Source organism: Pipistrellus kuhlii, unplaced genomic scaffold (genome assembly GCF_014108245.1).
Source record: "Pipistrellus kuhlii isolate mPipKuh1 unplaced genomic scaffold, mPipKuh1.p scaffold_m20_p_32, whole genome shotgun sequence".
Lineage (NCBI taxonomy): Eukaryota > Metazoa > Chordata > Mammalia > Chiroptera > Vespertilionidae > Pipistrellus > Pipistrellus kuhlii.
The window spans coordinates 4,684,791-4,705,083 of NW_023425532.1; the positions used below are offsets into that span (position 1 = coordinate 4,684,791).

Consider the following 20,293-nt stretch of genomic DNA (forward strand, 5'->3'; position numbering starts at 1 on the left):
CCTGGTCCATAGGTCGACGCTCAACCCGAGTCACTCTGGCCAAGCACATTCCTCCCACTCTTCCATGTACTTTCCAAGCAGTTGAGGCCATACTGTGTCTCCAATTGTAGCCTGCTCTTCCCTCGGCCTACTAGAGGCATTATTTTCTCTATAATGCTAGTGTATTCCAAGCACAGCACATGAACTCATTTGGAACGATAATTCAGCTCGTTCTAATTAGAAGAGGGTGCACAAAAACTAAGGCAGCGTGCAGGCTGTGTCCAATAAGAGAAAGCTAACTTCAGTCCTGTATCTGCAGTGAACACAACCTCTGCATTCGGGTGTGGAGGGACAGACCAGTCCTCAGATGTCACTGAGCCGCAAAGGGGTGGCCCGTGACCAAACAACCAGGTCATTTAAGAGGGAAAAAATATTAAGCACTGACATTGGGCAATCTCAAACATGCTCGAGAATTTTTGAAAAAAACTTATCTGGTGAGAGATTGGGAAAACCCAGTAGCTAGTACTTAGGTTATTTATCACTTAGACTACAGGATAGCTGAGGCAGTCCCCAGAACAGATAAAAGGGACCTTGAACCGTCCTTAGAATTCAATTTCACTCCATTTGAATCGCCTTCAACTACTGCCAATCTTTTCAATCTGGCCATTTTCTTCCCACTTATTTTGAACAAACTCAGCTACCTCCATTTCCCATCTCCAGTATCAATGGCATCTTCCATAAAAGGCAACTACAATATAAAGAAATGTTCTTAATCACACTGCAAACCTAGACCTCAAAGGGAAAAGGTCAGTGTGTACTCATTAGGTTGAACCGTATTGTCAACTTGATGCCCACAGACTTGTCTCACATGGTTCTGTTCAGTTATGGTTCTACCATCATTGGTTAATTGGGAGCAAGCTGCCTACCTCAATGTGTGGTAATGGAGGTGCCCATGCCATGTCACCCTCACCCCAAAACATTTCAATGTTTTTGATTCGCAAGAGGGGCAGGGAGAAACATTGGTTGCCTCTGGGATACGCACAGACCTGGGAACCAAACCTGCAACGGAGCAGGTGCCCTGACAGGGAATCAAGCCATTCTTGGATCCCCGCCCTTAACCACACTTGATTACTAATATCTGGTTAATTCATTCTCCCACTTCAACCACCCTTCCAATAACAGGTTCAAACCCATATTGAAGCTGCTTAAAATGTAACCAGATGTAGAATACATGCCGTACACCTTTTAGATCCCCATCGATTACAGAAAACCTTTTCCACTGTATTACCAACACTTAACCAGGATCATTCCTGTCTCCAAGAGGAATCTCAAAACCAGTGGGACAGCAACCAAAAAAAAAAACACCTTCCAGTTCAGGCAAGAGCACAACTTTATTGACACTAATAATAAACCACAATTGACAACAACGGAAGAGACTGTGCAGTTCAACTTTTTATTTTAATAAAATCAGAATATGCACAGCACATGCAGTGCTAGCATCTAAACTAATACAATAAGCAATTACTAAAGCTACAGTGACTTGAGGTTCAATGCTTACATTCAGCAAGTTTAAATCACTCTTACATTTTTGAAACCTTAGAACTGAAAATATTGCTTACTGGTAGAACTTGCTATTGCTGAATGCACAAGTCACTGGTTATGCCAATACAACAAAGATAACCACATGTTTCAGGATTGCAATGTGCCAGACATTCACTGGGGAAAAAAAATACACACAACTAAACAAAACTCACGCAACAAACATCTGAGAATCTGGACACTTCGTATCAGTGTTCTGAAGTGTTTCATTAATATCTTAAGACAAGTGTATCAAAACCTTGGCATGTTTTAATTTCAAGTCGCCAATTTTGTTTTTCTAACATCAGAAAGTTATGGCTACACTGCCAATGCCGGGTCTGCTTAATTTGACTTAAGAGTTTAATATGACTTAACATTAAAAGCTCACACTACCCCGAAATATATAATTTCACGCATACGGTGACATTCAACATTCAAGTGCCAGTGTTTTTGTACTGTCTTTTGGTCAAGTTTCTTTAAACTTTCAAAGAATCACTTTTAGGCTTACAAAAATAAATATTTGTCAAAATGTTCAATAAATATTACATAAAACTAGCAGCAAAAAGTATCTAGAAATCTGTGTGCAAATAGTTTTTCTTCCCAACCATCACTCCCATGGTCCCAAATAAATTTTAGAATCTAGTCCCATCCCCCTTCCTAGACAAGCTGCGTTCAACAATCTCCAAGAGACAAAATAAGATTGGAAGTTTAAGGACACGCACACAAGACATATATATAAAATTCTCTGAATGTGCAATAAAAGAAGTATTTTGTAAAAAGTTATGGGCAAAATGTACAAGGGCCTAAACCTAGACTAATTGAAATAGCACCATAACAAATGACCTCAATACTGTCAAGTGCACCTACTTAATAAAAGTTTTGAACAAGGCACAATACACTTGAAAATCTATTGCACTTTAGGAAATTTTTGCCGTCTCCCTATGCCACTGTAGAAAGATTGAGCGTTTTGATCACCGCATTCTGGCCACGAAATTAGCGCAGAATTCAAAGTGGCGGAGGCATTTTAGTGGTGGACAATGCTCATCTTTGGCCAGATTTAGCATAAACAGACTATAAATACAATGGAAACCTATGCAACTAAAACTGACTAAACTGCACTGGAGAGCAGGATCGACACCTTGTGCAGTTATGTACATATTTCCAACCTGTGTGATCTCAGATTTCACTTCCTCTTCTGGAGCCATTTTTACAAAGTCTATAGTAAGCCAGTTTAACATCTTAACGCAGCTTGAACAGAGTAATGTGAATCGGCATTTAAAAGAAAGCCTGCTGCATTAATTCTTCCTGTTCATATCCTCTTGACCAAAAAACATCAACACTAGCATGCGTTATTAGACCAAAAATCATCCGGGCCCTACTGCGGGCTGGTCATTGCTGTGGTCAGCCATTCTACCATTTCCATTTATGGCAGGCATCTAAATGTCTTAAGTAGATGAATTCTCCTAAAAACCTATTTGTTTCCTGTTATCAGACCTTTAAACTTTCCCTGGAATAGTATGCCCACATTTGGCCAGCTCATCCCTCATGATCTGCCTGAACACTGAAAGAGGAATTGCTGTGTTTACTTGCATTAGCTTTGAAACAGTGCTTCGAATGTATGCATGTGTTCATACATCACCTCCTCGTGACTGGAATGGCTTGTTTAAAGACTGTCAGGTTCTAATACCTATCCAGGATAGAGTGAGCAAATCAGAACTTTAACTTAATACAGTTCGCCACATTAGAAACGAATTCCGTTAATATGCTTCAAGATGTTTGTTGTTTGTTTTCCCCCAATCTGCAAGTATCAAAGAGCCCTAATGCAGGTTACCGCATAAGTTTTTTTCCTTATAATATTTATGGATGAATCGATGATTCCTGTTAAGTTGTATCACACCTGTGTGCCAAGGTTTGATTTTAGCCCAAGTTCAGTAAATTTATTTTGTCAAAACAATTGTATCTTGAGCATTACTGAGCCAACAGGACATCAAAATAAAAAAGTTGTCTAAAGTTAAAGGCACAGTACATTAACAAACAAATGATCCTCAGTCACAAATTATAAATGCAGTTTGGGACGGGGCTTGGTGGGAGGGGAGTTAATCCAAACTACAGCAATGAAGTCTTCCAACCACCTTCTGAACAGGGCTGCTGATTGTTCCATCTCTTCGTATGACCTTGAGCTCCCTCAAAAAAAAAAATTTCAGTAGAGAATCACAGCTGGTAATGTACTGCAAGTTCTTGAAGCTACACAAGTTATAGTCTGGCTAGGTTACATGTGGTTTCCATATTAGCTTGTTTGGCAGGGTGACCTACTGCAAAGCAGGCTCAGTTACCCCACCAGTCAACCCCTTGGGAGTTGTAATTCCCTCCGTATCCATCGCTGTTGTAAAAGCCTCCGTAGCCACCTGATGAGAGATGTGAAAAGGAGAGACGAGTCAGGTCACCCGCTACCAAATATCATTTTTCCCACCCAGCCAGTGTGGCTCAGTGGTTGAACATCAACCTATAAACCAGGTTAGGGCACATGCCCGGGTTGCGGGCTCGGTCTCCAGTGTGGGGCATGCAGGAGGCAGCCGATCAATGACTCATCATTGGTGTTTCTGTCTCTCTCTCTGAAATCAGTAAAAATATATTTTTAGAAAAAAGTAATATTTACCTCCACCAAACCCTCTGCTGCCGCCATGGCCGCCTCCCCCGCTGCGGCTGCTGCTCGCACGGCTGCTGCTGAAGCTGGAACTGCTGGCGCCGCTGCTCTGGCGATAGTCTCGGGCACCGAATCCTCCGCTGAACCGACTACTGCAAGGACAAAAACGTGGATCGGTTCACATGACAAGATCCCACTAAATAGTCCAAAATTCCTGACGCTCCCCAGTGACCACACACTGGTGCTGACATGTTTCAGTATCTACTGTGGCCATGGTCATCTTGGTAACCAAACTGTTTTCCATCTTTCGAAATCTACCCAGGAACACCATGCCCAACAGATCAAGCTACCTTGTGTGATTCTACCTTCATATTGTGTCTTTGTCTTTACGCATTGATTTGTATTAACTTCTCATGTTAGGGAACTGATTTGCATTGAACAAACAAGATAAAATTAAGCTTGTTAAACTAATACAGTAGGTCCTCGGGTTATATCTGCTCCTACGACACATAACGGATGTGCTCTGGAAGTCGGAACCCACCTACATAAGCACCTACGTCACTCACATGGAGCAAATACACAGCAGTGATGAAGTGAAACAGTAAAAAAATATAGAAAATAACCATTCCTGACCTTTACTTGTCGTAAATAAATAATGAAACACAAAGCACCTATGTACATAGGTAAAAATGGCGGAACATTTTTTTTTTTTAAATAAATGGGAGATGGCGACATAATCATGAAATGCCAATGACTTACGTTGAGTTCGACGTAACCAGAGGACTGCCTGTATCTGAAGTTGGCCTCGGACCGAGCCCATCTCCCTCCCGTGCCACCTGAGCCTCACTCACCTCTTAGACCGCCCGCGGCTGCTGCCCTTGTAGTGGTGTTCGTAAGCCATGCTTTCCAACCAAGACGGCACTTCCTGTTTAGCTTCAACGAGCAGATCCAACAAATCCTTTGTGATGTTTATGTTCCTCTCATTAAAGAATGAGGTGGCAAGACCTAAAACAGTTCCCAAAAGTACATAAATCAAGGTCTCCCATAAAGCAGTATCCTCTTTCCTTAGAATAGTTAAGCACAATACTAAAAATAAAAATAAAATTACAATTTGCTATTTTACCAAGGCAAAGGTATTTAAACAAAACCTGACTTTTCTATCACTTCTACTGCTGAAATGTATGTTACCTGCATTCTTTGGAAATAGAAAGTTCTTAAAATTAAGATCCCGAAAAGTTCTTTGCCACACGAATCACAGTAAAAAGTAACCAGAGCATCAAGCAAGCGCTTACCGAGGTTTCCCACACGTCCTGTGCGGCCAATGCGATGCACATATTCTTCAATGTCACTTGGCAAGTCAAAATTGATGACGTGTTTCACATTTGAAATGTCCAGGCCTCTTGCTGCCACCTGGAAAGGAAGGCTGCCGTTACATGTGGCCACTAAAGAAAGCCAAAGGCTGGAATGCAGACAGAGTACGACACTCACTGCTGTGGCCACTAGGATCGGGCTTTTTCCTGAGCGGAACTGGTGCAGCGCCTCCTCTCGGTCTCTCTGCGATCGGTCTCCATGGATACTGGTGCATGCATATCCTTCGTGGTACAAGAAATCCTCCAGGGAATCTGCACCCTTTTTGGTCTCCACAAACACTAAGGTGAGGGAATCCTTGCCTAAATTTGAAAAAGCACAAGTTTCCCGTCACTAACGGTGGCTGTGCTCTTTTGGCACTTAGTAAACGCACACAAAGATTTCAGTAAGACCTGTGAACAGAATGCCCGGGATGGGGAAAAGCAGTCACAGTGATCCCAATGGATTCGCATTGCTTGGGCGTCAGAGTGAAGCTAACTTCCTAGCTTACCCGTTGCACTTAGAAGGTCAAGCAGAAACGACCGTTTGTCTGGCTCTTCCACCCAAACTACTTTCTGTGTGATGTTCTCAGAGGTAGAGCCGACTCTTCCCACGGCCAGGAAGATATATTCATCCAAGAAGTCACGAGCAAGCATCTGAAGGAGAAAAACTTTCAGTACCTCCCGAGACAGATTGCTGACAGCATCCCGCCTGCCGCATCCACCACTGCAGTACCTGGATCTCCTTCGGGAAGGTGGCGCTGAACATCATGGTGTGGCGCACCCCCTTGGGCGGCATCGTGTCTTGTTCAACTATTCTACGGATCTGAGGCTCGAACCCCATGTCCAACATCCGATCGGCTTCATCCAACACCAGGTATCTGTGAGGAGAAAAACCCAGTTTAGAATCTGAGGAGTTTTAGTAGCTGTATGGGTAAGTACCATTGTATTACTCATTCAGGGAGCTAAACTTCCTCACTCACATGCGACAGGGCAGGGTCTGCCACTGAATAGATCACCCAAGCTCCATGAAATGAGTTCTTACTACTTGTCCCAGAGGCCACTCTCAGCCTCTACAGAAATGTCAGGTTTTTCAACATTAAAACTTACAATAACCAAATTTTAGCCAAACTTAGAAGACAACATAAACCACTTCTCAAATTTTTAAAGTGTAACTAACACTATTTCGGTGAGTTCCAGAAAACTTAACAGCCAGAAATGTAAACATTAACATCGCGTCCCAGGGATGTGAACTGTAACGTACTTGCAGAAGTCTAGTCCAATCTTGCCTCTCTCCATCATATCCACCAGCCGTCCTGGGGTGGCTACTAACAAGTGGCATCCACGTTCCAAGTCTCGAATCTGCTGACCAATATCAGCACCACCGTACACAACACAAGGACGAACTCTAGATCTGTATGAAAACTATAATCAAAGAAATTTTATCCACCACAAGGCCGAGATTTTTACAGTCATAAAACATTTCAGAGTCAACGAGGAAGCCAAAATGGCTAAAATGCACACTTACCTTCCTGGCTTCCTCATAGATCTGCACTGCCAATTCTCTGGTTGGTGCTAATACCAAGGAGATTGGGTATTGCTTACGGCGCCCGTACCTTCCATTTTCCTAAAAATTCATTTACAAATTAAAACTCAACAACATACTTTTTGAAAGACTCGTTACAAAATTCCCTCCTGTAATTTATGGATACACTTGAAGACAGTCTTACATCAATCAGGTAGACTGGAGTGGGTTTTAGTTTTAGTGTCCCTTACAGCCAACCAAATACCATCACCCCCATTTTGTAAGGAAATCTTTACCTTCATGGCCCTCAAGGCCTCGCCTGGACCGTCCGTATAAATCTGACTCAGGATGGGCAAAAGAAACGCTGCGGTTTTCCCAGACCCTGTTGGAGAGAACGCATGTTCACTCAACCACAGGAAAAGCGGGTTCCTTTTGAATAAACATTGGTAGGGGGCTGTTTTGTAACTGTCCTAGTAACAGCCAAGTTAAAAATACCAAGGGACTTCTCTGATCCACTGTAACAGGAGGCCACAAACTACGGCCTAGACAATCTTTACAGATGCAGCCACCACACTCAATAATTCACATGTGGCTGCGCTCACGTTACAACAGCAGAGCTGAGTAGATGCAGAGAGACAATGTGGCCATAAAGGAAGTTTATTTTGTTCCTTTCTAGGAAAGCATACCAAACACTGATCAGTAACAATGTCCTCTCCTCTGCAATGTTGCTTATAAAGAAAACAGAACTTTTGCCTTGAAGTCAGTACTCATTTCCATTTCTAACACTTCCTTATTGGTATATACCCAGGAGGCACCCCTCCCCCAGCCCCATCCCTGTGGGTCACAGGCTGTTCTCTCCTTTCACTTTAAGGCGGAGCTTACCTGTCTGGGCACAAGCCATCAGGTCTCTCTTCTCTTTGATAATAGGAATAGCATGCTTTTGCACTGGAGTCGGGCGAGTGTAACGGGTAAGCTCAATGTTACCCATAATAATCTCTCCCATCTCAACATCACTGAACTGCAGAGAAATTCAACAGGGTTAAACTGCTAGAAATAGCCTCTTTTGTTTTCATACTAACATAACAATGAAAAAAACCTAATAGCTGATTTGCACTTGAGTTCACAGCTGCTTTAAGTAAAAATTATGTTACAGGGGGGGCGGGTATCTGCATTGGAAGTTTGGGTGCTTCCTGTGTTTGACCCATTTCCTATTTCGTATCAATGGTAACACTGACTGAGCTCAATCCTTTCCACCAATGAGGCTAGCTTTTGAAGAACTGTTAAAATGAGACAAGCATGGTCTCTATGCCTACATCATTTTGGCACGCTGTGAAAAAACCTCATTTCCCTGTCTTAAGAGGGAGCATAAATACTTACGCTTTCAATATGCGGAGGACAGTTGTTGCCTGTTGCCTCCACTGGAATATCATCATATTTCTCAAAGTTAATCCCAGTGTTGCCTCCAGAAAAGAGTTCCCTGAAATCAGAAAGGTAAGTTTTTATCACACTAGCTAATATGGCTATGCTGCACCGCCGTTAGCATCACTGCAGGCACTTACTGTTCCAAGCGTTCACTTGGCGGCAGTGGTTTGGACCAATCATCCTCGTCCGATTTGTCACACCAGCGACTGTTTCCACCGCGTTCAAATTTGCCAAAGCCGCTTCTGTCACCACGGCCACCAAGGCTATCATAGTCACCCCGGCCACGGTCATCAAACCTGAACAGCACAAGCACTCAATCAGAATCCTATCGTTTAACCAGTTTTCATCCTCCTACCACTATTCTAAAACGGGACCTGGAGACGTTGGAATTATTCATTATGGCTCACTTCAAGGATGTCAGCAGTCCAATTCTGGCTTGCTCTTACTGGACAAATAAGGCCCTCTAATTACCAGATTGATATGTATAACTTCCGGTATATAGCTTTATTTTCTAAAATCAGTATCCTTTATTTCTATAAATTATATAGCCTACCCAGGCCTCATCATGCTAAAATTAAGAATCAAATCTTGTATATCTGTAATCAGTACCTTTATATCCACATATATTTAGTGGTAGGGAAAAGAAAATAGCACACCAAGTAAAAAAAAAGAAAAAAGAAAGAAAATACCACACCAAGTATCAATTGTCCCGGGTATATGAGAATGTCATTTAAAGGACAATTCACCTGTGTGACAGATTTTGGATAAAAAGTAGAAAATAATCCTTACCTGAATTAGGATGTTTTTAGTGTTTTAGGCCTGTTTGCGAAAAATCAGGACACACAGGACTAACCACAGCTCTTAGGCACATGGGGTCAGTTCACCACACTTGTGTAATCAAAAATACAAGGTGTTTAAAAATTGCCATATAGAATATCCACAAAAATCTCAACCAAATTAGGCCCTTCACTAGGTAAATTTACTCTTTAAACAGACTATACAGAAGTGGAGAAATATAAAAACAGCCGAGTTCATTATGCCAAAGGGGCCATTCTTATTCTTACCGAATTTCTATGTAAAAAGTTCAACTTAGTTCAGACCTCTCCCAGTTAAGAAGATATGGCTGTAACAGACATTATACTTAACATCCAAATAGGTGGTCTATTAAGGAGAAAAGATGCTCGATGACCGGAGTACAGGGATGAGGACTTACCAAATTAAAGACCAATTCCTAAACGGCTATATCGCACAAACACGTCAAGTAAAAAAACACGTACCTTCCTCGTGGCCCACTTCCACGATCACTGAAGAAACTAGACTTTCCTCTGGAATCGCCACGAGCTCCAAAATTGCTGTATGCATCCTTGTCTTTACTAGAGCTCCAACCGGAAGGGTCTTTATCGTAGAATCCTTCAATTCAAAAAAACAAACACACAAAACACAGATCATTTTAACGTAGGATTAGAAAGTGGTAAATACCGTAACGTGAGATGTTTCTGAATTGGAAGCCCTCCAATCACTTTACTCCCTGCAGACTGGAGGGACAATGGGAATAATGCCTGTTGGGGCACTAGAAAACAAGATGCAGAGCTGGCTTACATGGTCCACAGGATGTCTTCTTTAATCCTCTCCACTAGGAAATGCTGTACACTGAACAAGCACTCTGCCCATCTCAAACTACTTTCTGCCCGCTTTCCCCTGGAGGGCTCCCTGCCTCCCTCTGGCCTAAGTTCCCGCGGCCTTCTCTGCTTCTGTAACTTTCTGAGTAAGCTTCCTCTTAAAATTGGGGGGAGGGGAGGAGATCCCATTCATGTTATAAAGTGAGTTTACTAGGAACCAGTTACCACTGGTTTCAATGTTTCCTAGGGGTAATATTCATTTGCAACATTTGTAAGTGTCACATTCTTTTAATACAGTACTTAACCGCTTCAACAGTAAAAAGCTTAAGAACAGTCCTCAGTTCACGTGAAATGCATCCCGTCAGACAAGAACCAAGAATCCCTAGAACGGAAACCCCCCACCTTCCTCATATGGACAGGCACAGGATACAGCCACAGCATTCAGTGAGCGGGAGGGGTGACAGAGGTATAAGCAGGCAGAGGATTTAAAGACAAGTAGAAAGTTTAACTGGTTTCAGTGACACTATTATTCAGAGTTTACAAGTTAATTAAGTGACTTTCATTCAGCCTTCTGCCTCTACCAGTAGCCAGCCCGGTGACCAACAGTTTTGGCTATCAGTGAAGAACTGAGTTGGAGTTCTAAGATCTCTCTGGCTCTCAAACCTCCTACACTGCCTCTCCCTTTGCTGTGTCACTGCAGCCAAGGGGGAAGCGAGCACTAAGTGTCCATGGGGCAAGCCCAGCGGGACATTCTAAGGATGACGAACGACGACACCCACAATGATAAAGACAGACTGTAGTAACTGAGAACGGGGACACAACCAAGTAATGTGACAGAAACAATAGACGGTATCCTCATATACTGCCAGGGACAGTGACGCTAATAGACATGTGGGTGTGGAGTAACTATGCTCCTGTGGACTCTCTCTCCACCCTTTCATACATCCAGCATATTCCCTCTGGCCTTAAATCATTTTCCTGACCTATCCTTTTCTTCCAACTACGTAAGGAAACATATAGCACCCAAACAGTTGTGCCATAATGAGACATGTCACTACATCACACACTAAAAGGGAACAGACCCAATGCTGGGATACCTTTAGGATAAAATCTTTCAAATGAAGCATTCAGGCAAGTAAATGAAATCGGGGAATCGCTCCCAACTTATTAGGAGCATGCCCAATGCTATGCACCTTATTAGCTAGTCCACAGTAACCCAGCTCTGTTTTGGCATCTCTGCAAGACAGAAACAGCTGGGCTGCTGTCACCATGCAGTTTTGGTTTACAGAGTAGGCTGCCCACTCACCTTTTTCTAATTAAAATCATGCTGCGAGCCGAAACCGGTTTGGCTCAATGGATAGAGCGTCGGCTTGGGGACTGAAGGGTCCTGGGTTTGATTCCGGTCAAGGGCATATACCTTGGTTGCGGGCATATCCCCAGTAGGGGGTGTGCAAGAGGCAGCTAATCGATGACTCTCTCTCATTGATGTTTCTAACTCTATCTCTCTCCCTTCCTCTCTGTACAAAATCAATAAAATATACATTTTAAAATCATGCTGCGAACAGCCAGACTAGAGGCACAGGTCAGTGAGTTGCGCCGTTTTCACAGTGTGACATTAGATGAGGTTTTCCAAAGTGCTGAAGCCCTAATATTGAACCGGCTGCCGGAAGAGCAGCATTTACAGACTTCCCAGGGCGCCTCATTTCCCTGGGCTCAGACTTGTATACGCAGCAAGAGGTATTGGTAGGTCCCCAAACTGCTCAAAGGACTTACCTTTAGTAGCTTCTCTGTTCCTTAGGTGAGGAGGAATGTAGCGCCCTTCTAAAAAAAAAAAGAAAAAACAAACACACAAATAATGTAAATCTCTAGCCTTCTGGTCTAACTTGGTAAGGGGGGGCTGGGGATCCCCTTTTATTTTAAATGGGTTATTGCTTTATGAGGATAACTTTAAAAAAGGACAAGTTTGGCAAACAAAAATTCGACTTGGTAACTAACAGTTAAACTGCACAAAATAATTTAACTTGCCACTAGGTCTGCTATGATTTGAGAATTGTTGTAGATTAAAACAGTTGCACCGGAAGTATTACTATAACCTGAAAGACTACCATGTAATAAGTCACATACTTTGCCACTAAGAGACCTTTTTGTTTCCATCCTGGTAATTTCTAAAACAGAAAATATATATATATATATATATATATATATATATATATATATATATATATGGAAAAACTGAAATGGGGAAATAATTTTAAAGAATTGGGGTTTTAATTTGGGGCTTGCTGAGTTTATGTAGAGTTAACTGTTGCTCTGCATGCAGGCAAGAATATGGCCTAGAAAATGGATAAGAAGGCAAAACAAAAAGGAAAATCAACTCACTTATTTCTAATAAATCTGCAACCTAACTTCCCTTTTCCCCTTCTGGGTCAAATTAAATACCACAGATCTCTATTAGGAGGACCAATGCTTAACATTTTTAGCATGAATGGCAAATATAGTGAGATTTAAAACAAATGCTAAATGGCCCTTGGCTGGGTAGCTCAGTTGGTTAGAGCATCATCCTGATACACCAAGGTTGTGGGCTCAATCCCTAGTCAGGATGCATACAAGACACAAACTGAATGCATAAGTGGGACAACAAATCTGTTTGTTTCTCTCCCTCAAATAAATAAGATGCTAAGTAACTATGTGCCAGGAGTGTAACACAGTGCTTGAAGAAATACCGATTTCAGACTCTACAGCCCATACCCGTCTTTTATTTAATAGGATGGGAGACCTGGGCTAGAGCAAGTCTACTGCCAAATAATAACCCAGTAAGATACCCTACTTTTAACTTTAATCTAACAAGTCCCCCCCCCCCCCAAAAAGAAACTTTTATATCTTTATTTTATTGTTGACAGTATTAGATTATCTCCTAATCTCCCTTTTTGCCCCCTTCCACCCCACCCCTGCCCCACCCCAGGCTTCCCCAGGGGCTATGCATATGCTCTTTGGTTAATCTGTTCCTATCCCCTCCCCCCAACTCCCTCACTGAGATCAGTTGGGTTCCATGCATCCATACCTCTGGATCTATTTTGTCAGTTTATTTTGTTTACATCCCACCTATATGTCTACTTTTCAAAAGAATGACACAGTGACACAGCACTTAAAATCCTAAGCACCACAGATTCAATATAGCTTTGCTCTGTTGCTTTCACTTTCTTCATGGGAAAGGGGTAGCTAGCTGTTGAATGTTTCCTTTATTGAGTTGAATTCTGGTAAGGCTCTCATACAACCCCACGACCTCTAAGCTGGGCTCAGGATTCATACCAAAGTCTTCTAGAGGTAATTTGTGTGTTGTATTTCTTTAAATGATTGTTTTCAACAAGAAAACCAGCATTTTTTTTTTACTACCAAAAGGTTACAATGCTTTATATTGATCACTAATTCATAATTCTTACATAACACTGCCTACGTAATTCTTTACACCGTAAAAACCAGAGGGGAAATTGTTAAATTTTAAATAAACCCAAAAAATGAACAGCATTAAAACTAATATTCAGTAAATCCATAAAACATTTTACTTACTGCTGGCTGTACTCCCTCCACTCTGATTATCTGAAGAGTTCAGGTCTAGGCCAGCAAACTGGAAGAGAGTTAGACGGTTAGTAGCCAGAATGGTGAGGTATTACTAAAACTAGTCTGCTCCGAATCATGGGGCTGGTTTGAAACTACTAACGCAAAGGTGACTGAGGATGTGCTCCGAAGACTGTGAAAAATTCTAAATAAACACCACAGTATCCCTGTCCATACTGCAGACGGCAGCACGCCCAGATGCGGCTGTAGAGAAACCGGGTCCCTGTGCGTCATTCATTCAGGATTTCTCCCCCATAACATTCACCCCAGAAAAAGCTCCAGAACTGAAAATCATTTTAAAATGTCAAATACACAAAGGATGAATTTTAGCTCCAATTATATTTGACAAATGTTTCCAACGCCAACTTTCTACTTGGGATTATTTTAAATATGTAAAAGCACACCTGAAAACGTCAGAACAAAATTTTAATTCCTTTATGCCCCCAATACTGCACAAGCATTTTTAACTGGGGTAGCACTCTTAGAAAACATTAATACACCCACCACTCAGCACGAGGTTAAAAACAGCCCTGGGAAGTGGATTCTCCCATTGTCACCACAGATAAGCACAACTGGCATTCAATGCCTCAAAGACTAGGGCTGCTTTTCTCTAACCCCCATTTTTATCTATCCCCTTATACTAGTTCGAAACCTCATTCTACAAAAAGACCTGCTTTGCAAAAAATCAACACACACACACACACACACAAACCTGCTATCTTCATCACATTCTGTTATGACTAACCAGGAACCACTTACAAGCAAGGGGAGGGGAGGGGGATCTATATATGCCTAAAGTATTTTATAAGCCACGAAGACCAGACTTCTGTTGCCAACTGTCTGCAAAGGTGATGTGCTATAGCCATACCACAACTTCCGTGAAAAGGTCAAAGCGATTCTGTCTCATTGCAACCATCAATGGAGTCATTGAAGATTGGACACAGATGCTGTGTCTTAAAGAAAACGAGCTGAGCGAGACTAAAGGGCCTTATTTCTATAATTTCTATTAGCAAAAACGATGTCAAGGCTTTCTCTCTGGAGTAGTTATCGCAACAGACTGGCACATGAAAGCACAAAAGAAAAACTTTGTTTGCACTTGTTACCGGTTATTAATTTTACACTTGGCAACTTTCAACGCTAGTTAAGTGTTTAAAGATCGCCAAGATTACACTGTTGCAATTTTCTCAGCGGTGAATTTGCTTGCTGCTGAATTCTAAGGCTGCGTCTTCTTTCGAATTACATCAATTGCAAATTTCAAGTTTATTCCTGCCTAGAATCTTAAAAAGCGGCACCCCTGTCCCGGCGGCGGGTAGCTTACTGGGTTCGGGTGTCCCCCTGTACACCAAAAGGTTGCAGGCTGAACCCCCCATCAGGGCAAATGGGGGGGCAATGGATGGGTCTCTCTGCCAAGGATGCTTCTCCTCTCCTCCCTTCCTGGCTAAAACCAAAACATCCCCTCGGGTGAGGAATGTTCAAAAGGCACCACTTACATGGCAAATGCTAAAGCCGCCTGAACACCAGCCCTTTTTTCTCCTTCCGACCGAGACGTGTGAGCAATTCGGGGGACTTAATGTAACTGATTAACGTAAAGAATGTTTCCAAAGAAGAAATTACCCCCAAGAACATACACGATCTGTAATTAAGCTGTCACTAGGTTTCGTTTCAGGGTCATGCCCGGGTTTGGGAAGGCCGGCCGGAGTCCCCCGGGGCCAGGGACACCGCGGAGCTTATCGGCGCGGCCGCTGTCGCAGAGGAATGCAGACTTCCTGCCACCGGCCCCGCGGCCGCCCCGCCCGCCGGCCGAGGCTGCGGACACACACCTCATCTGACCTATTTCACCACCTCCTCCACGGCAGCAACAAGTCAACACAACTTCTGTCTTTCCCCGGAGCCACATCGAGTGTTCCCCCCACCCTGGATCTCAGCCACGGGGCCGGGAGGCTGGGCTGTCTTTCTGCTCCGGCCGATCCCTGGATCAAACGCCAGGAGCAGACACTCACGCAACCCGAAGTCCCTTCCAAGAAAAACAAAATCGGGGGGAAATGCATACACAGCAGCAGCGCTGGCCACCGGCTACAGCGCCGCAGTGCCTGCGGGGGGCAGCGCCGGGAAAGGGCCCCCGGGGCTCAGCCTCGGTCCCCGGAGCCCGGCGCGCGCAGCGGCCCTCGCGCCCTGCCCCCCCCCCCCGCCCCAACCTTCTGCGTCACAAAACTTTCCACTCCGGAAACCGGCTCCCGGGCCGCCGCGCCGGCCGCCTGCGGAAGGAAGGCCGCCGCGATGGCCCGGGCGCCCCTTCCATCTCCCTTTCCGGGCGCTCGCCGGCCGGGCCCCGACATCCTCCCCCCTCCCTCCGCCGCCAGCCGGCCGCAGCGCCGCCCCGCCGCCCGGCGCCACACAAAGGAGGCCGCCGCCATTACCGGCGCGGCCGCCCCCCGCGCCGCCCCCTCCCGCATTCCAGGGCCGCGGTCCACGGCGGGGGCGCGCGCGCGCTCCCGGCCGCCGCCTGCCGGGAAGCCGGGCCGCGGGGCCACAAAGACCCGGGGCGCACCCCGCCGCCGCCCGCGCCGGTCGGTCGGGCCGGGCCCGCGCGTGCGCCTCCCCGCGAGCGCGCGCACCCGGCCCTCCGCCGCCCGCGCCGGCACACACAAAAGCCGCCATTGTGCTCGTCCCGGGGACAATACCGCGGGTCGAGCCGGGGACCCGGCCCGGGCGCCGGTCACAAGCCGCGTTCCCGTCACCTCCCCCTCCCGCGCGGCCCCGCGGCCCCGCGCCAGCCCGAGGCGGCCGGGAAATGGGAGCGAAGGGCGTCCGCGGGCGCTGCGCCATAAGCCTAGTTGGCGGAGGGGAGGGATCCGGGGCGCAGGGCAGCTCACCTGCTGGTCCAGCCCGAGCGCATTTTCCACCGCCACATGACTCATCCCTGAAGAGTACCGGGAACTCGGAGTCTTCCGCTGCTGAGCGAGTGCGTTAGGTTCACCGCGAAGGTCCTCTCACGGGAGAACTGCGGCTCTGGAGCGCTCGGCGCTGCCAGGGATCTAATATACCCACTCGTTGGCTGTGACGTCAGCACGTACTGTGCGTGCCCTCCCTTTCACACCCCCGCTCCCGCTGCCCCACCACTTCTGCCTAGCGACTGAGCGCTCGGACAGCCCCAATCTCGCGGGATTTCTTGTTTTCCCGTCCCTGGCTGGTCGTCCTACCTGGGAACTCAAAACGCAAACGCTGTCCTACTTCGCTAGAGCTTCCCTTCCCTGTTCCCCGCGGAAGGCTCGGTTCTCGAGATATCGCGAGAACTCGTCTTCCCGCTTTTCTCCCGCTAGGGGCTTTAACATTTCCTTTAAGGCCTCGGTCACCTTCCATCCTTCCACTCCCGATGTTCGCTGTTCCTCCCTTCCTGGCGCTCGCCCTCGCTCTCTTTTCTTTCCCTCAGTGTCCGAACGAGCGGATGCCGGGAGATTTTTCCAAACCGATCGCCCTCGCTGGTCCGCGGCCACCCTATCCGTAGTCCGGGGTCACGTGACCGCAGGTGCCGGCCGCGGTGGCCATTTTGTGGACCCGGAAACCGAGGCTTAAATAGGGCGCTCGGAATGCGGGGAGTCCCCAGGGGGACTTGGGAAGAGGAGTGGGAAAAGGAGGCGACAGAAACGGGAGGAAGGGGAGAGGGAAGGTGACCGGGCTGGGGGCCGGGGGAGCTGGCGGCGCGCCGGGGGCCGTCGCTCTGCGGCGCCGTTGCCTAGGCAGCAGGGACGCCGCCTAGAAACGCAGCAATCCCTCAGTGTCACCCCCAGACTCCAGCGCCTGCGCGCGCCCGCGAACCCCGCGATGAGGAAACAATAAAACAGTCACGCGCCGAGTTCGAGCGGCTGGGTGCACCCAGGGGGGACCCCGGCCTCCGCGGGCACCAGTGCTACATGGGGCCCTTTATTTCCCCCTCACAGCCGGGGGACCCCGGGTACCGAGGACGGCTCCCCTCGGGAACAGGGGGGCTGCCCAAGTGATGTGGCTTTATCCCCAGCCTCGGGCCACTGCGGTGGAGGGGGAAGGGGAGGAAGGGGGGCCCCCCTAACCCGCCACCCCCAGTCCCAGCTCCCATGCCCGGGCCGTCAGGTGAGGAACATGCGGTGGCCAGCGGGTCCCTGGCTTCAGGGCGCGGCCGCACAGACGCGGTTCTTTCTCACAAACGCTTCTCCCTCCTCTCCGACCCGCAGCCTGACAAATACCACGCAGCGTTTTTCGCCACCACCCCCCCCCAAAAAAAAAAAAAAAACACACTCAAATTCCGATAGCTCATCCTCCCCACATGATTTCCCAGACACCACTCTCCCTTCCCAGTTCTAAAATGGAAATAATCCTAAGGAGGCAGGAGATAGCCCGGTGCTGGGGCAGGTGCTTCCCTGCTCCGGTCTCCACTTCCTCGTTTGGGAGGGGAGCCGGCTGTCTGCGTACCCCTGAGAAGACCACTCCTTTTTCTAGCAGTGTTTTGTAACACCCGACTACCATGCTGAAATAAGAAATCACAGATAATAAAATACACAATTTCAAAAACACATGATCCAACGAATAAAAGCTGGGTGGTTAGAATGAGACGAATTTGATGTGTGACCGCTCCCAGGCACGCCAGCTGATGCAGACACCAACCCGGCACTTCCCAACGCGAGGGCAGCCCTGGCACGGTCCCTGCACCCAGCACCAAGGCTGCCTTCATTCCGGTCCGCACACAGAGCAGGAGCTGGCCGATGGACCCTGGATGCACCAAACAAATCAATGCGTTTCCCTCTCTCTCTCTCTCTCTCTCTCTCTCTCTCTCTCTCTCTCTCTCTCTCAAGTCAATTTTTTAAAATGCGACTGGAAACGTGTGTTTTCACAACTCCAGTATGATGAGCCATTTTGCCACTGGTGAGTTCCTTTTACAAAACGACTAATCGTTGTTGTTTTTTCCCCTTTTACACTTTTTTATTAAATTATTATCTGTGTACATATTTTAACATTGCTCCCCCTCCCATTTATACCCTCCCTCCCCAGATAATGTTTGAAACAAAATAGCACAATGTTCCCTCCCTCGCTGTGGTAGTTACATTCCAGACTGAGAGCCCTGCCCCATAGCTGCTCTGCGAACAGGCTTGCGAGCCACATGCGGCTCTTTGGCCCCTTGAGTTTTTAGCAAAGGCCAGCTGAGGAGTGCCCTAATTAAGTTAATAACAATGTACCTACCTATATAGTTTAGGTTTAAAACATGTGGCTCTCCAAAGAAATGTCAGTCATTGCGCTGTTGATATTTAGCTCTGCTGACTCATGAATTTGCCGACCACTGGCTTAGAGCATCCTTCCCGTAAGCCAAGAGTGCGGGTTCCGTCCCTGGTCAGGGCACACACACGAAGCAACCAATGAATGTGTAAATAAGTGGACCAACAAATCGGTTTCTCTAAAATCAATTTTTAAAAACTGGCCAGAGAGCTCTAGCCAGTTTGCTCAGTGGGCAGAGCATTGGCCTAGGGACTGACAGGTTTCAGGTTCTGTTCAGGTCAAGGGCACTACCCCGTGGCAGGCTGCCGGCCCTGGTCGGGGCATGTGGGAGGCAACCAGTTGATGTGTCTCTCTCACATCGGTATCTCTGTCTCTCCCTTTGTCTAAAAGGAAAAATATCATAGGGTGAGGATTCAAAACAAAACAAAACAAAAAACTGGGCAAAGCTAGTTTGTGCTTGCATGTCTAATAGAGTTAATTCTGGGGAATTCGTTTTCAGGTGAGCGTCCCGCACTGTAGACTAGCACGCCTGGTGCCTGCCCACTAAGTGCCAGTAGCCCCTGCCGGTCACTGTGACAACCAAAACCCACAGCTCCCCCAGGGCCTCCTAGAGAGCCACCAGGCTCCACGCCATCCCCGTCCCTTTCCGCCGACATTCGTGGATTCTCAGGAACCGTTGTCAGGTGTGTTTGCGTGGTTTTGCTTCAGTTTTTCTTTCAGGGTGAAGAGACTAAAAGCGCCCTGACCAGTGTGGCTCAGTGGATAGAGCGTCAGCCTGCGGACGGAAGGGTCCCAGGTTCGATTCTGGTCAAGGGCATGGACCTTGGTTGCGGGCACATCCCCAGTGGGGAGTGTGCAGGAGGCAGCTGATCGATGTTTCTCTCTCGTCGGTGTTTCTAACTCTCTATCCCTCTCCCTTCCTCTGTAAAAATCAATAAAAAATATATATTTTTTTAAAGAGAGTAAGAGCTGTGAGTTCTGACAGTTCAAACTGCACATAACAGTGGGATATACTTACTATTCTGCTTCTGGGCGTTATTTAATTTTGAGTACAAGGTACTGCCTGGGAGTGCCTAAAAGAGTAAGTTATACAGCCTGGCTGGTGTGGCTCAGGCTTGAGCATCAACTTAAAAACCAGGAGGTCAGCGTTCAATTGAGGTCAGGGCACAGGCCCTGGTTGCAGGCTCCATCCCCAGTGGGGGAGTGCAGGAGGCAGCCGGTCAGTGATTCTCTCACCATGAATGTTTCTGTCTCTCTCCCTCTCCCTTATTCTCTGAAACCAATTAAATATATTTTTAAAAAAGAAATCATACAGCGCTTT

At 46.5% G+C, this 20,293-nt stretch overlaps 1 protein-coding gene across 3 annotated transcripts; it reads right to left on the bottom strand.

The window, feature by feature from the left end:
• Nucleotides 1-1,413: 1,413 nt before the first annotated feature.
• DDX3X (DEAD-box helicase 3 X-linked) lies at nucleotides 1,414-16,949 on the bottom strand. 3 transcript variants are annotated; one of them, XM_036460445.2, is made up of 17 exons: nucleotides 16,602-16,949; nucleotides 13,681-13,738; nucleotides 11,887-11,934; nucleotides 9,772-9,904; nucleotides 8,632-8,790; nucleotides 8,450-8,549; nucleotides 7,955-8,090; nucleotides 7,369-7,454; nucleotides 7,076-7,174; nucleotides 6,812-6,972; nucleotides 6,284-6,428; nucleotides 6,060-6,204; nucleotides 5,690-5,871; nucleotides 5,494-5,611; nucleotides 5,053-5,206; nucleotides 4,214-4,353; nucleotides 1,414-3,962 (listed from the first exon to the last, which is right to left on the bottom strand). In XM_036460445.2, the coding sequence occupies exons 1-17, from the start codon at nucleotides 16,644-16,646 to the stop codon at nucleotides 3,883-3,885; spliced, it is 1,989 nt and encodes a 662-aa protein (XP_036316338.1). In that variant the 5' UTR covers nucleotides 16,647-16,949; the 3' UTR covers nucleotides 1,414-3,882. The 3 variants fall into 3 exon arrangements, with proteins under 3 accessions (XP_036316338.1, XP_036316339.1, XP_045426409.1); XM_036460446.2 differs by having other exon boundaries at nucleotides 4,214-4,350; nucleotides 16,602-16,760; XM_045570453.1 differs by lacking the exons at nucleotides 7,369-7,454; nucleotides 7,955-8,090 and having other exon boundaries at nucleotides 16,602-16,760.
• Between the last annotated feature and the right edge of the window lie 3,344 nt (nucleotides 16,950-20,293).

Bases quoted from the DNA above. Each gene is read 5' to 3' on its own strand.
- DDX3X (XM_036460445.2), bottom strand. From the start codon at position 16,646: ATGAGTCATGTGGCGGTGGAAAATGCGCTCGGGCTGGACCAGCAG. The intron at 5,872-6,059 runs GTAAGCTAGGAA...TTTCAAATTTAG, and splicing joins TGACCTTCTAAGTGCAACGG to GCAAGGATTCCCTCACCTTA. The intron at 4,354-5,052 runs GTGAGTGAGGCT...TTGTCCTTGCAG, and splicing joins AGCCGCGGGCGGTCTAAGAG to TAGTCGGTTCAGCGGAGGAT.